We start from the raw sequence: 16,176 nt of genomic DNA on the forward strand, positions 1-16,176 counted from the left end.
CTCTTCTGTTGGAGTGACAGACGGCTGCACTGTGACTTCAGTAACTGCGGGCGGCTGACAAACTATTACGTTTTGAGCAAGGTTTAACTGGTTTTGTCATTTCTTTGACCCAACTTCCTTCATGTTGCTAACTCTCTCTGTCTCTTTCCTTTCTTTATGTGTGTGTGTGTGTGTGTGTGTGTGTGTGTGTGTGTGTGTGTGTGTGTGTGTGTGTGTGTGTGTGTGTGTGTGTGTGTGTGTGTGTGTGTGCCAAAGAGTGAGGTGAGATCCCATAAAGGGGTTGTCTGTTCTCTTTCACAGGCGTACAGAGAAGAGAGTGAAATCTGTTCTGTTGGAGTGACGGACAGCTGCACCAGTGACCTCAGTAGCTGCAGCCGGCTGAACGTTCCTGTTCAAACTGTTGAGAAGACAGAAGAGAGACGAACCAGAGCTCAGAGTTGAGAGGACAAAACCAGTGAGTAGTCAAGCAACAAACTGGGTGAGAGGAAATCTGCTGGAAAACAAGGTCAGAAATGTTACACTCTGCTCTGAGCGCAAAAAATTGACTGATGTTCATCTTTTGGTGTTGATTTGTTTTACCTTCTAATAGCTTTGCATCTAAAGCATCTAACTTTACTTTAGATGAGGACTAATTCTCAAAAGGCGCATGCAGAATTTGTATAGACAAATGCTGGTGATTTTATTCAAAAATGAAAGAGAAGTCGACAGGGAAACAAGTCAAATTTAAACAAAAAAAAACATTTTCTAGAGTTCAGAACTAACCTGAGAATAATGTTCTCTGTGTCCCTAAAGCAAAAAAAAATACCTGTGAAAGTTTCATAATGCTCGTGAAATAAAAAATACTTAGAGATTTAAATTTTACAAAGAGGTGTGACATCAGTGTCAGTATTTAAGTAATACAAAGATGTATGTTAATGGGACTGCAATTGCAAAGCAAAGCACTTCATAACATGTTTCTTTACCTTTTTACCCACATATATACTTGCATTTGTTTTTGTGTGTTTTTGTATTTCACCATCAAAGTGAGGTTTGTTTGTTGCAATGTGAGGACATTTTTCACGGTCCTCACATTTTTTGATTAGGGTTAGGTTTAGGATTAAGGTGTGAATTGAGTTAAGGTTAGACTTAGGGTTAGGTACTGGTTATGGTTAGGGTTAGGGATAGGGTCAGGGTTAGGCCATAGAAAGGGTTGACAATGAATGGAAATTGATGGAAGTCAATGAGAGTCAATGCAAGGTCCTCACAACATATAGTACGAGTGTTTGTTTGTGTGTGTGTGTGTGTGTGTGTGTGTGTGGTGCGAGGGGGGGGGGGGGGGGGTGTGTGTGCATGTGTGCTGTGAGATGTTATTAGGAACTGATGGACAGATTACAGTATAATGTAAAGACCCAGATATGACATCTGCTTTCATCATATGTCATGATGCCTGTGGCTGTAGGAAAAAAAAAAAAACTCTTTCATCTGGTGTAGAATACAATGCATCTCTTATTGTATTGGCTCTATTGCACGAATATGGCTTGGATATTTGCTTAGATATGATATTCAAATCATAACCTTTAGAATCCAAGTCGCAAAGTATGTGAATGCAACACTATTTTAATGTATTCCAGTATTTTATTTGCATACATTGGTAGGAAAATTTCCTAGAGCAATATGTTTGGTTTCCCTATGAGTTCAACATGTTCCAGTTATCTAAACAGGCAATACTGACAGTCCTGTTTTAAGTAGATATTACCAAACACAGGGTATGGCTCACATATGCTGTTGATAAAGCAGGAAAAGTATTGCATGAAAAACATATTTTTCACTTAGTTTAATAATAATAATCTAATACTAATAATTTATCTAATACTAATAAATCTAGTAATTAAAATAAATCAATGTCAAAATGTGTTTTTACAACAGACATATGCTCACTGCAAATCATATACTAGAATGTGTGCATTTTAGCATTTATATTTGTCCTAATCGTTCTCAGAACTATAAAATTCCAGTTTTTTGAAATAAGACCAGCATCAACACCACCACAAACACAGTGAGTAGTGTAGACAAGCCTGGCTGGAATGTCCTTAACTGCAGACTGCATATTTTTTCCACACAGTGCAGTTAATCAGAAAAATGTTACAGTTGTGTCTTACCACTAACAGGAAAACAACACTCTAATGCCCTCTTAGCTGACTATCGTTTGGATTCCTCTAGCTAGAGTGTATCATAGTTTACACTTTTACAGGTATGATTACAGCAACCTATTGAGCAGAACAAATCTTATTTTTTAACTAAAAACATTCAAAATCAAACAACAAGCAAAAATGTGTTGGGTCCAGCAATGGATTACAACATTTAAAGGCCAGTTTGATATTTTCTGCAATTTTTAAAATAAATCACAGTAACCTACTCTTAACTCAGCCCAGGAACAGAAGGACAGCGGACTTCCCACTGTTTGAATAAAAACCCTGCGTTCCAATAAACAGACCTCTCCCACAGAGGAAGGAGAGACAGCATGTCTCTTGCTGGTAAGCAGACATAACTCTTCAACTTGGATCCAGAGTGATTACGATCACGTGCAACTAAGTTAAATAATGATTTGCTGTTCAAGTATTCATTCATATAAATTGTGTAATGAGACAAGCTTGACTTGGTACAACCAGGTATAGGAGCAGGGAGAGGAGGAGAATGGACCGATAAGAGGGAAGCTAGAGTAATCAGAAGAGAAGTGAGAACAGGTGCGAGAACTGGTTTGATTGAGGGACTGAATGGTTACTATGGTGATAGGACTGGGAAATGCAGGGACACTAGAGAAACTAAACTATAAATAAACCAAAGGGAAACTAGATCTAAAGATAAACCAACAATAATTCACAAGGAGGAGCAGGGAAGCGAAAATCAAATACAACCACTAATCTAAACAACACAAGAACATAAAGGGAAGTAACCAATAACTAAATACAACTACCAGAGAAGAACTAAACACAAAGAACTATACTAACATAATGAATCGGGGAGGACAAATAAACATAAAGAACTAAATGGGAGGGAACTCTACTATAAGCAAGGCTGGGGAGAACAACTAATCTAAAGGGAAATAAACCTCTAGGTAAATAATAACTGAAGGGGATCTAAGGACAAGGGGAGGAACTAATAAGGAAAAAAGGAAGGAAAAGTCAGAACACAGGAAAACAGAAGGACATTGATAAACCAGTCAGAATCAGAATCAGAAAAGCTTTATTGCCAAGTATGTTTTTGGACATACAAAGAATTTGTTTTGGCGTAGTCGGTGCAATACAGTACAAATTAAACAGTATAAACATATCTAGAATATAATATAAATATATGTGCACAGTTTTAAGTGAGTGAGAGTAAATATAGAGCAGTATAAGATGCAAGAGCAATACAACAGTGCAGGTGATCATTGTGCAAGTATGGCAGAGCAAGTAAAGCAGGAGTCCATGCTGAGCGTTAATGTAACACATAGAGTTACAGGTTACAGGTGTCCTGTCAGCAAAAAACGGGGGGGTGTGGGGGAAAGGGAGAGTGTCAGGGTGGTTTCCGGGCTTTGTTAACCAGGCTGGTGGCAGATGGGAAAAAACTGTTCTTGTGGCGTGAGGTTTTGGTCCGGATGGACCGCAGCCTCCTGCCAGCGGGGAGAGTCTCAAAGAGTCTGTGACCAGGGTGGGAGGGATCAGCCAGAATCTTCCCTGTCCGCTTCAGGGTCCTGGAGGTGTACAGTTCCTGGAGTGACAGTAGACTGCAGCCAATCACCTTCTCAGCAGACCGAATGACACGCTGCAGCCTGCCCTTATCCTTGGCTGTAGCAGCGGCGTACCAGATGGTGATGGAGGAGGTGAGGATGGACTCAATGATGGCTGTGTAGAAGTGCACCATCATAGTCTTTGGCAGGTTGAATTTCTTCAGCTGCCGCAGGAAGAACATCCTCTGCTGGGCTTTCTTGATGAGGGAGCTGATGTTTGGCTCCCACTTGAGATCCTGGGAGATGATGGTTCCCAGGAAGCGGAAAGATTCCACAGTGTCAATTGTGGAGTCACAGAGGGTGATGGGGGCAGGTGGGGCTGGGTTCTGCCTGAAGTCCACAACCATCTCTACTGTCTTTAGAGCGTTGAGCTCAAGGTTGTTCTGGCTGCACCAGTCCAACAGATGGTCCACCTCCCATCTGTACGCAGACTCGTCACCATCAGAGATGAGTCCGATCAGGGTGGTGTTGTCCGCAAACTTCAGAAGCTTGACAGACTGGTGACTGGAGGTGCAGCTGTTGGTGTACAGGGAGAAGAGCAGAGGAGAGAGAACACAGCCTTGGGGGGAACCGGTGCTGATGGTCAGGGAGTCAGAGACGTGCTTCCCCAACCTCACGCGCTGCTTCCTGTCAGACAGGAAGTCAGTGATCCACCTGCAGGTGGAGTCGGGCACACTCAGCTGGGAGAGCTTCTCCTGTAGCAGAACTGGGACGATGGTGTTGAAGGCAGAGCTGAAATCCACAAACAGGATCCTGGCATAGGTTCCTGTGGAGTCCAGGTGCCGGAGGATGAAGTGAAGGGCTAGGTTGACTGCATCATCTACAGACCTGTTGGCTCTGTAGGCAAACTGCAGGGGGTCCGGGAGGGTAGTCGGTGATGTCTTTTAGGTGTGAGAGCACAAGGCGCTCAAAGGACTTCATCACCACAGAGGTCAGGGCGACGGGTCTGAAGTCATTAAGCCCTGTGGTCCTTGGCTTCTTGGGAACAGTGACGATGGTGGAGGACTTGAAGCAGGCTGGCACATGACATGTCTCCAGTGAGGTGTTAAAAATGTCTGTGAAGACTGGAGACAGCTGATCAGCGCAGTGCTTCAGGCTGGCTGGTGAGACAGAATCCGGACCAGCAGCTTTCCGGGGGTTCTGTCTCCTGAAGAGTTTGTTGACGTCCCTCTCCTGGATGGAAAGAGCCGTCCTCGGCGTGGGTAGGGGGCTGGTGGGGGGGAACTTCAGGGTGGGGGTTGGAGGTGCCAAGGCCCCTCTTGAGGTTGGGGAGGTGGGGGTGGTGGATTGTGGCTGCAGCTGTTGGGGGGCGTCGTGGGGGATGGTTGCAGGACTGTCCCTTTGTCTTTCAAAGCGGCAGTAGAACTCGTTCAGGTCGTTGGCGAGGCGTCGGTCGTTGATGGAGTGGGGGGCTTTCGGCTTGTTGTTGGTGATCTGCCTGAGCCCTTTCCACACAGATGCAGAGTCATTGGCTGAGAACTGGTTTTGGAGCTTCTCAGAGTACAGTCGTTTGGCCTATTTCACTGCCTTGTCAAACTTGTACTTAGCCTCTCTGTATATGTGTTTGTCCCCACTCCTGAAGGCCTCTTCCTTATCCAGTCTTAACCTTCTGAGTTTAGCTGTGAACCAGGGTTTGTCATTGTTGTAACTCACCCTGGTGCATGATGGTACACAGCTGTCCTCACAGAAGCTGATGTAGGAAGTCACAGCCTCTGTGTACTCGTCCAGACTGTTGGTAGTAGTCCTGAACACATCCCAGTCTGTACAGCCTAAACACGCCTGGAGATTCTCCACAGCCTCACTGCTCCACTTCCTTGTCGTCCTCACAACAGGTTTGCAGAGCTTTAGTTTCTGCCTGTATGCAGGAATCAGGTGGACCATGATGTGGTCGGATTGGCCCAGTGCAGCACGTGGGACGGTGTGATAAGCGTCTCTGATGGTGGTGTAACAGTGATCCAGAATGTTTTCCTCTCTGGTCGGACATTTTATAAACTGTCTATATTTGGGGAGTTCGTGGGTCAGATTACCTTTGTTAAAGTCGCCAACAACGATTACTAAGGAGTCCGGGTTGGTCCGCTCCACACTCAGTATCTGGTCGGTGAGCATGCGCTGTGCGACCTGCATGTTAGCTTGCGGCGGGATGTAAACACCGACCAGGATGAACGAAGCGAACTCACGGGGGGAATAGAAAGGCTTACAGTTTATGATGAAGGCTTCCAGGTCTGGAGAACAGTGCTGCTGAATCACTGTCACGTCGTTGCACCAACCACTGTTGAGGTAAAAACAGATTCCTCCACCTTTCGCTTTGCCGGAGAGTTCCTTGTCTCCGTCCGCTCTGTAGAGCTGGAATCCTGCCAGCTGCAGCGCAGAGTCCGGTATTAATCCACACAGCCAATGCACAAAACTGCAGATGAATAAAAGTCCCTGTTTTTCCCCAACAGCAGTTGTAGTTCCTCAATTTTGTTGGGAAGTGAGCGCACGTTAGAGAGAAATATTCCAGGTAACGGTGTTCGTAGTCCACGCTGGCGAAATCGTACCAGCACCCCAGCCCGTTTCCCTCTCTTCCGGCGTTTCACCGCGTGAACAAAGGTGAGCGCACCTTTGCCCAGAATGTCCAAAAATTCCAGAGCAGTAGGCAGAAAAGTTGGAAATAACTCCTCTGGTGTAGTAGCCCTGATGTTCATGAGTTCTTCTCTGGTGAGAGAGCTCCGGGTACCATCACAGAAGACCGTTTTAAAGCAAAAAACAAAACAAAACAATGCGCACCAACATGCCGAGGCGACCATCTGCGGCGCCATCTTGATCATCTGAGAGTGGGTGGACTAATAAATACGATGAACGCAGAAAGAATAAATGACAGAACTATGACCAAACTAAGAAGCACAATATAAGGATAAAAAACACTTTACAGCAAAAGCAAAACAAACATAAAGCCCAAACATGCAGATCCTGATAAAAACTTTTTATCGAATTTGAATAAATAACTGAATCTGACTGAAACTGTTCAACGGTTAAGATTAATTGGAATGTATGTACCTGACATTGTGAAGTGCCTTGAGACAACATGTGTTGTGAATTGGTGCTATATAAATAAATAAAAAATAAATAAAACTGAAGTTAAGACAAATTTTATTTAAAGGGAGGTTTTTAAACACAAAACATCGGCTTATGCATCCAGGCTTATGCATTTCAAACCTTTTTATTAGTGGTATTTTAAAGGTGTGTGTGTGATTCTGGTAACCAGCTATAAGCTTCTTTTGTTAGCTCCAACCTCTAACGGCTAAGAACACGTGCTCGCCCAACTTATGAGTCCGCTGAAAATCATTTACCCAGAAAGGTTATTAGTTTCCAATCTAGGAAGTAATATTTACTTAAATATTGTTTTACTAAAAGTGATAACTAATTGAACACCATCAAAACCCATTTATCTAAAAGGTTTGGTTCTTATTCAAAATAATATTTCTTTAAATATTTTAATAAATAAAGGCAGCTAATTAAACACTGATGAGAATTGATCATCCAGAAGGTTGGTTTCATTCAGCAAGTCATTCTTTATTACTGTTCTGTTCTGTGTTTGCATTTTTTTTTTTATTTAAGACAAACTTTATTTAAAGGGTGATTTTAAACACAGAAGATCATCCATAACATGCCGTCCTCGCTTATGCATTTTAACCCTTTTATTAATGGTATTTTAAATGTATGTGTTTGATTCGGATGATAAGCTATAAGCTTTTTTGTTAGCTCCAACCGCTAACAGCTAAGAACACGTGCTTGCCTACTAAAGATAATTTACCCAAAAGAGTTGTTAGTTTTCAATCTAGTAAAATAATATTTCCCTAAATATTATTTTACTAAACTTGATAACTAAATAACACAATTAAGCCCATTCCTCAAAGATTTGGTTCTTATTCAAAATAATATTTTTTAAATATTATTTTAATAAATAAAGGCACCATTGAGAATTGGTCATCCAGAAGGTTGGTTTTATTCGGCAAATCATTCTTTAAAATATAATTTTATTAAAATAATGTTTTATCTGATCTTGCATTGTGAATGGTTGTTTAAAGGTATACCAAATATTCCCTAATTTAGTTTCAAGACTAACTTAACTTCATTTCCAGATTCTTCAAGATAATCCTTGGTTCTCAAACATAAACATTGCATGGTAATGTTGCATCACTCTTTCGGTCATGGTTGTCAACAATCTTTGATTCACTTTTATATTGTACATAGCCCATTAGTCTTCCTTATTCTTTAATTTTGATTGGTAGTTTAGTTGGGTTGTTTTAGCATAGTAAAGAGTTCATTGATCCAAATATGTTTGACTTTCAGTTTACTTATTTTTGTTAATAAATTCTTGTATTTTAAGAAACTGTGTGAATTCATTATGTGTGGAAACAGAGTTTTGCTGCTCAATAATGCCAGAGCGTGGCTCATCCATTTAAATTTTGTCCTAATACCACCACCTTATTGGACTGGTATTTACAGGACAACCCTTAACAGACCGAATTGTTCTTTAATATAATATTAATATAATATTAAAGTATTAATATTAAATAATATATTCATATATTCAGCAGAAACATGAGTAAGTTTTCACTATCATGCAATAATGAGAGAATTACTGATGAGGTTGCATGAAATGGTCCCAAATGTTCCACAACTGTTAAGTTAACAAAATTATTCCTCACTGGGTTTGAATCTGCCAGGCAACTATTAATAGAACAATATACTGACATGTCTTCTTTGTCTTTTAGTTAATCACTAGATTATTCTCTTTATGTAAATTTTCAGATGGAGATCTACACTGTCACAGTAGCCACTGGAACATCAGAGTATTCAGGCACCAACAACTACATATTTGTAACCCTGATAGGGGAGAGAGGAGAGAGTAAGCGAACCCTGTTGGACAACCCTGGACTAGATTTTTGTCGAGGAGCAGTAAGTGTGTGAAAAATGGTCAGTCTGTCTCACCTTCTGCCATTAGCCTGGTGCTAAGTGCATTTATTATATGAAAAATGTAGCTGTAAACTAGAGCTTATAATTTGCAGGAAATAAAAGAGATAAGAGTTAAAGTTACACACTTCCAACTTCTATCTTCAGAGGGGCACCAGGCAGAGATGCCCACTTTCCCCCCTCATTATTTGCAATTTTTATTGAACCACTCGCGGCAGCAATCAGGCAAACTAAAGATATTAAAGGCATAAAATGCATGAATATTGAACATAAAATCAGTCTTTATGCAGATGATGTATTACTCTTTCTCCAGCGTTTGCAAACCTCTGTCTCTCAGGTACTTGGATTGATAAATTCTTTCTCAAGAATTTCTCAAGCATTATTCTATAAATTGGTTGAAATCGACAGTTCTTCCAATTAACTGTTCTTTCCACAATTCCCTTAATATACAACTACAGTCAGGGAATATTACATACTTGGGTATTAATGTTTCTCCTAGATTGTCAGACTAAAAAAAACTAAACCACATCCCGCTTTTGAAAAAAGTGGAAGATGATCTCGCTAGATGGAAATCTCTACCCATGTCACTCATGGGCATGGTTGCTTCAATAAAAATGAAGGTCTTGCCAAAAATCAATTACTTATTCTCAATGATCCCAAACAAACCATCATCTGACTTTTTTAGATCTCTGGACTTCTCCATCACTAAATTTCTTTGGAAAGATAAACCCTGCGTATTAGCTTTAAAACGCTACAAAAGACCAAAGATAAAGGAGGACTAGATCTGCCTAACTTTTGTCATTACTTCTTAGCCAATAGGCTACAATACATCTCAAAATGGTTTAAACACAATCCTCTAGATGAACCCCGGCTAGACGTAGAACAGACATTATGCAATAATATTAAAGGAATTGAAAACCAGGAACATATATTTGAAGGAATTCAGTTCATCCCATTTAACAGATTAATTATACAATATCGGATGGACAAGAACACATTTTTAGAATATCAACAAATTAAATCTATAATAAAAATAAATGTAGGCTTAAAAACATTGGGTTACAAATGCCATCAAGTGTACTAGAGTTCTTAAAACTCAACCACCCAAATTAATGTCTAAGATATACAGGATATACACTGTCTAATAAAGATGAATCAATTTCTCTTCCTATTATGAAATAGGAGGTGGACTTATCAGTTAACTTTGACCAAACATTTTGGTCTCAGATTTGTTCCTGAACTTTTAAAATGACTGGTAACACCAGTTTACAATTAATACAATATAAAATCCTTCATAGAGTATACTATACAGGTCAACGGATGTTCAGGATGGATTTTGCACCGTCTAATAATTGCTTACACTGCACAGGCAATATACCTGACAATTACATCCACTCACTATGGTTATGTGCACCTGTTCAGAGGTGCCTGATATGTGACTTATTAAAGAGATGTAATATTTCACCTTCCCCCTCTGTTTTCCTTTTGGGCAACTCAGATGATGTCACCATAGAGAAATTCAGTTCACATGGTTTTCACTGCCTTATGTATTGCTAAGAAAACTATCCTCATGAATTGGAAAAATAAAAACCTTCTTAATATTAACCAGTACAGAAGCCTTCTGTTGGATTATATAAGTCTAGAGCCTCTGCCTCCACATCAGATCAATCTCTCTGGGCTCCTTTAATCGGCTCCATCACCTAGTGGGGGTGGGGCACCTTTGGCTTTGTACTATGGGGCATTGTGGCGGGGGTGGGGTGTCTGGGTTTGGGTCATTTGGGGTGTCTCTGGGCTGGGGTCACTGGGGGGTCTGGCGCTGGGGCCTGTGGCCCCAACCAGGGTGGGGCTTTGGTGGCTCTCGGGGCAGCATCTGGTGGCTGCATGTGATGCTTTTGGGAGCCTGTGCCGGCGGACATAGGTTACTGGCCTGGTGGCCGGTCTGCTCCTGGGCGGATCTGGGATGGGCTTGGGGGCTCTGAGTTCCTGGGGTGTGTTGCCCAAATGCTGGGGTCGTGGCTGGCCCGGGGGGCTTGGGTCCGGGCGGGTATGTCACCGGGGTTTTGGGCCGGCGCATGCTCTTGCACCCGGCACCGGCCTGGGGGTCTTCGGTGCATCGGTGGGTGTAGGGGCCTCCTAAACTGGCGGGTAGGTACCATCTCATTGCAGGTGCTCTCTCCTTCAAGGAGTGCACTCTGCTGGCGGGGTGGAGGATCTGTGGAGGGGGTGGGGCAGAGTCAACCTGTGTGTCTAATGTCTTATGTGTTCTGGGAGTTGTTCGAATGTTGGGGTGGGTGTAGGTTTTCTTCTGGGGTGGAGGTGAGTGGTTGGCCTTGGGTGGGGATGGGCATCGTTTGGACCTGGGTGGTTCCGGTTCGGATTCTGGGGGTAGGGGGATCGGAGGGGTCTACATGGTTTGGGCTGGTGGGTTGCCGGGGGGTTGATCTTGGGGTGGACTGGTCTCGGCTTCTTGGTGGGTTTTGGTCTTGGCTCTGTGGGTTCTCTGCTTTTTGTGGGCTTCGGTGTGGGTTTTCTCGCGGGCTACTTCTGGCAGGGGTATGGGGGTTGGGCATGTTCTTGGACCTGGATGTTGGTGGTCTTCTTCTCGCAGGGATGCACTTTTGCAGGGGGCTTTTGGAGGGCTGGTCAGAGCGCATTTGCATTGTGTGGGCTTTGTGCCCGGCTTTTGCTTTGGATGCTCGTTGCTGTGTTCTGTTCTGTCTGGCATGCTGTGGAGTTGGGGTGGTGGTCCTGTGCATGGGGGGTCTGGCCTCCGTGTGTGGTTGCTGCAGGGCAGGCATTGCTAGGTTCAGTGATTGCATCGGGCTTCTCGGCCTTATGCTCAGGTTGGGTTTGCTTGTCTGCTGGGTGGTTCCTGGTGGGTGGTGTGTGCTTGGGGTTGGTGTTCTTCACCGTTCCCTACAAATGTATGGAAGGATGTGTGGTGGTGCTGTGCCGTTGGCTTAGGGGGAACTGCAGCTTGGCTTGGCTCTGTCGTTTTTCGCGGCTGGCCTAGATATTGGTGGTTCTGCGTCTTGGGGGGGAGTGCAGCCTCTCTGCTGTGCATCCTGTGGCCTTTCTGTGCCGCCCTCCTGCCTGCTGGGCTGGCATCCTTCCCTTGGGCATGGTGGTGGGCGGGGTGGTGCATCGTGGGATCTGCTTGACTGCCTGGCTGGCCCAGGGAGTCTCAGTTCGTTTGTCTGTGGGCAAACGAACTGCGTGCATGTTCTGGAGCTTGCATTTGGGTGGGCCTGCCATTTTGGGTCGGGTGTTTCTTGTTGGCGGCCTTGGTGTCGGAGAGGAACGTGTTTTGTTGCCCCGCTTGCCTGGTTGTGGCTGCGATCTAGTGCCAGGCATCGGGGATCGGGCGCTCTGTTGGCTCTGCCCCGTTGTTCTGGGTGTGGTTGGGCATGTTGGTCAAGTGCCCTCCTTTGTGTGGCATATTCTGGTTGTGCTGGGCCCCCTGGTCTGGTCTTTTTTCTGTATTGGACCTGCACTCTTTGTCAATGCTGCACAGGCTTCCGGCTAGCTCTTTTTTGTTGGGGGTCGGTGGCTCCTTCAGGCGGGAGACTGGGTGTCGGGGCTAGGGATTGGGGTTTGAAGGTTTGGAAGGCTCTGGGGGGGCTGGGGGTGATGTCCTGGTTTTCAGTCGGTTCTCAGGCCCTGGTCCCTGTTCCTAGCCTTTCACACGATGGATGTGCCTATGCCTCCATCCCTTGTTGGAACTTGGCGAACGGGGGTGCCTATTGGGGTCAGCTAGGGAGCTGGCTCCCTGGGAGAGCATTTTGCATCCCCAGTCTTTCCCGCCACATCCCTGGACAACTCCCTCCGCCCACTGCATCACACTATCACTCATGTAAGGCCTTGGGTGTAGGTGCGTCATTGGCGTGCCGCAAGGGTTTTCTATCCCATGGCAGCATGTGCCCCAATTTTATTGTACAACTGAGACAGTCATTTATAAAAATTTCATGGCATTCACATGCATGGCCTTGTGTGTGAGTGTGGGCAATGGCACTAAGAGGAAGGTTTTTTTATTACCCTAACCTCTGGTGTCTGCGCTCACCTCTAAGGGTTAAGTTGCATGTAGACACTGAGGGTTCTGGGTGGTGGGGTGGCAGACCCTCTTCTCTACCCATTTTTCTTTGTAAATGCACACTACAACAACATGCATCAACACCACATTTGAGAGGTAGGCTTGGGGTCTTTTCACATCCGTGTTTGCTGTTTGCCGTCTGGGGTCAGAGGCCGGGAGAGGGAGCGGGCCTTCTGGTCAAGACCTGGGCTGGGCTTGGGATTTGGGTCTTGGGGGTTGTCTGGTGCTGGGGCTGGCTTTTTGGCCCTCTCAGGATTGTTTGGATTGCCTTGGATCTCTATCCCCTGCTTCGGTGCCCGGTCCGCCGGTTGGGGGAGCATCGGGCTCCGACCAGGGGGTGGTGTGGGGGGCTGCAGCTTGTGGCGTGAGGGGGTTGTGTTGTCTTCTTGGATGTGGGGTCACCGGCATCTGGATCGGCTGAGGGGCAACGGTAGAGCTGAGCTGGATAATGTTTCTACCTGGGCTATCGTTGCAGTGTCAGTGATGTTGTGTGTCTGTGTGATTAAGGGGGCGTAGTGGTGGATGACAGCTCCAGGTGCTTGCCGCTGGCCGAGGACTTCTTGCTGGGTGAGTTTGTCCCATCTTGGTGTGGGGTCGGGGGTTCTGTTGTGAGCTCAGTGCTCGATGGTGTCTGCCCTGTTGCGCCTTTGGGCAGGGGCTGGGGCGGCGTTGCACGGGGCCCTTGTCTTGCTGTTGTGGCACGCTGTGTGGTGGGGGCAGGACGTGGCAGGGGTGATTGGAGTGGGGCTGTGTGTGGAGCTTGCACTATGTTGGTGTTGCTTTGTTGGCTTTTCAGGAATTAAGCTCACCTGTGGGAGTGCTGTGGGGGGGATTCATGGCGTTTGGGTTCAGGGGCATGTGTTCAATATCTGTGTCCTGGTTGGGCGTGGCCCAGTGGGGAGATTCATGTCGGGGTTCGTTGGGGGTGGGGGTCTGATGGGGTTCGGATCGGAATTAATTGGGGGTTGGGACTATTTTATTCTGTGGCGTCTCTGGTTGTCATGTTCTTTTGAACATGGCCCTCTCTCTGGATGAAGATGGGGTCGTTGGAGAATGGGGACAGGACGGGGGCTTCGGGGTCGCTTAGGTTCAGGCACGAGCCCGCGCTAGCCCGGTCCAGGTTCAGGTGCTGGGGCCATCTTCCTGTCTCCAACCCCAAAGGGAACAGGACCACCTCCTAGGTCCAGGGACTGGTTGTCCCTGTGGGGTATCGGCACCTGGACCTGGGAGTATAGAGTATGTATGGGGAGTGTGAGAGAGTGCACGACATCCATTGTTGTTTGTCTTTATGTTGGGTGTGTGGATGTGTGTGTGCGTTTTTATGTGAACGCATGAGGGTGGGAATGTGTGACTGTGTGTGCCTGTTTTTTGTGTCAGGTTGGGTCTTGGGCTGCTCTGTCCTGGATCAGTTTAGGCCCCCCCATCAAATGTGGGGTCTATTCCTTCCCAGCCACACTACCTGCCGGTGGTGGGTGTCTCTGCCCGCCGGTGTACTTATGGTTCTCGGTATCCGGGGCTGGGTGCTTTGGTGTGTGCTGGCTCACCCGCGGTGGCTGCTTGCCAGGGCCTGGACCCATGGACTCTGTCGGGCCTCTGCTTGGGGAGTGATAAGTCCTGGGGTCTCGGGTCTCTGGGTCCATGGCTGGATCTGCTTGGGGGTAGACGCCTGCTGGTCGGGTGGCCTGTGACTCTCCCCTGCTCTTCTCTGGGGGGGTTGCGGTAGTCCCCGGTTGTCCTGGGGTGCCTGTGCTCTGAGGGGGCTTTAGATGTCTGTGGTTCAGATCTCCTCCATATCTGTCCCTGGTCCAGGGGGTTGGGTCTGTGCCTCCTCAGACTCAGATTTTTATGGAGATTTTTATGGAGAAACCTTCTATATTTAGCTTTAAAGCATTAGCTGTTAGCTGTAATGCTCCACTTGTGAAAGTAAAACTGTTGGGCTTTTTCTTGGCACTCAGACAACAATCCTGAGTGCTACTATGCCGGACAGGACACGGTTGATGCTTTGAAGGTTGAAGGTCTCCGCATCTATTGTCGATGCTGCTGCTCGTAGCTGCGGCCGTAAGGTCTGCAGTGCCTGTCGCGGCGGCAATCCCAGAACCCGGTGGTAGACACCGGCAGTAAGGGACGCTGTCAAGCTGAAGAAGGAGTCCTATCGGCTGTGGTTGGCTTGTGGGACTGCTGAGGCGGCTGGAGAAGGACTACCAGTTGACCTCGAAGCGATTTTGGCAAACCGTCCGGCAACTCAGGAGGGGGAAGCATTGCTTCGCCAACACTGTTTACAGTGGGGGTGGAAGGCTGCTTACCTCGACTGAGGACAATATTGGGTGGTGGAAGTACTTTGAGGATCTCCTCAATCCTGCCATCATGCATTCCCTGGTGGAAACAGAGGTTTGGGACTCAGGGTTGGACTCTTTCATCACCCAGGCTGAAGTCACCGAGGTGGTTAAAAAGCTCCGGGGTGGCAGGGCTTCGGGGGTGGATGAGATTCGCACTGAGTACCTCAAATCTCTGGATGTTCTGGGGCTGTCATGGTTGACACGCCTCTTCAACATTGCGTGGTGGTCGGGGACACTGCCTCTGGAGTGGCAGACTGGGGTGGTGGTCCCCCTTCATAAGAAAGGTGACCGGAGGGTGTGTTCCAACTACAGGGGAATCACACTCCTCAGCCTCCCTGGTAAGGCCTACGCCAGGGTATTGGAGAGGAGACTCCGGCCGATAGTCGAACCTCGGCTTCAGGAGGAGCAGTGTGGTTTTCGTCCCGGCCGTGGAACACTGGACCAGCTCTATACCCTCTACAGGGTATTCGAGGGTTCATGGGAATTTGCTGACCTCAGCACTGATATTTCTGTTTCCCTGGCTGATGTCACTGCCCTAACCAAATGATCGAAAAAAAAATAGCGGTTAAAACAGACTTATAGAACGTGCACAACATTACTGTTTAGAGATCCAGTCTCCTTTAATTTCCATCAGTTTGTGTTCCAGGTGCACATCTAGGTTTTGGCTGTGGTCCATATACTCTACAAACTAAAACAAAGCCAAAGTCACCATTAAAACAGTTCAGTTCTGACTTTGACTTCCATCCAAGGAAGGTCCACAGCCTTGATGATTTCACCAATACATATGGTATGCTTTCCATAAAACAAAATGACTCAAAGGGCCTGATGTACTAAAATCCCAAATAAAATGCTCTAAATTGCATTAAAAAAAATTCAAAATCTGCACGTGCAATTAGTGGGCATGTTGCAGGTGGTCTACTAAGATTGCTCCCTCAAATGATAACAATATTAATGTTCGGTTTTATTTGTTAATAAGCATGCCACAATATTTAAGTTCAGTTATGGTGTTTTTTGTTTTGGTTCAGTTGCTTAAAGATGCAGTTCCG

The 16,176-nt window shown here is 46.0% G+C and overlaps 1 protein-coding gene across 2 annotated transcripts in view; it reads left to right on the forward strand.

Moving 5' to 3' along the window:
* The first annotated feature begins 263 nt into the window (after positions 1–263).
* alox12 (arachidonate 12-lipoxygenase) overlaps positions 264–16,176 on the forward strand; it is a 56,033-nt gene continuing 40,120 nt past the window's right edge. Inside the window, exons 1-2 of one of the 2 annotated variants that reach the window (XM_047384944.1) lie at positions 264–454; positions 8,543–8,689. In XM_047384944.1, coding sequence (XP_047240900.1) covers positions 8,543–8,689 — 147 coding nt within the window. In that variant the 5' untranslated portion in view covers positions 264–454. Of the gene's footprint in view, positions 506–8,542; positions 8,690–16,176 lie in introns of both variants that reach the window. The other variant, XM_047384943.1, reaches the window with a different exon arrangement.

Source organism: Girardinichthys multiradiatus, chromosome 14 (genome assembly GCF_021462225.1).
Source record: "Girardinichthys multiradiatus isolate DD_20200921_A chromosome 14, DD_fGirMul_XY1, whole genome shotgun sequence".
Classification (NCBI taxonomy): domain Eukaryota; kingdom Metazoa; phylum Chordata; class Actinopteri; order Cyprinodontiformes; family Goodeidae; genus Girardinichthys; species Girardinichthys multiradiatus.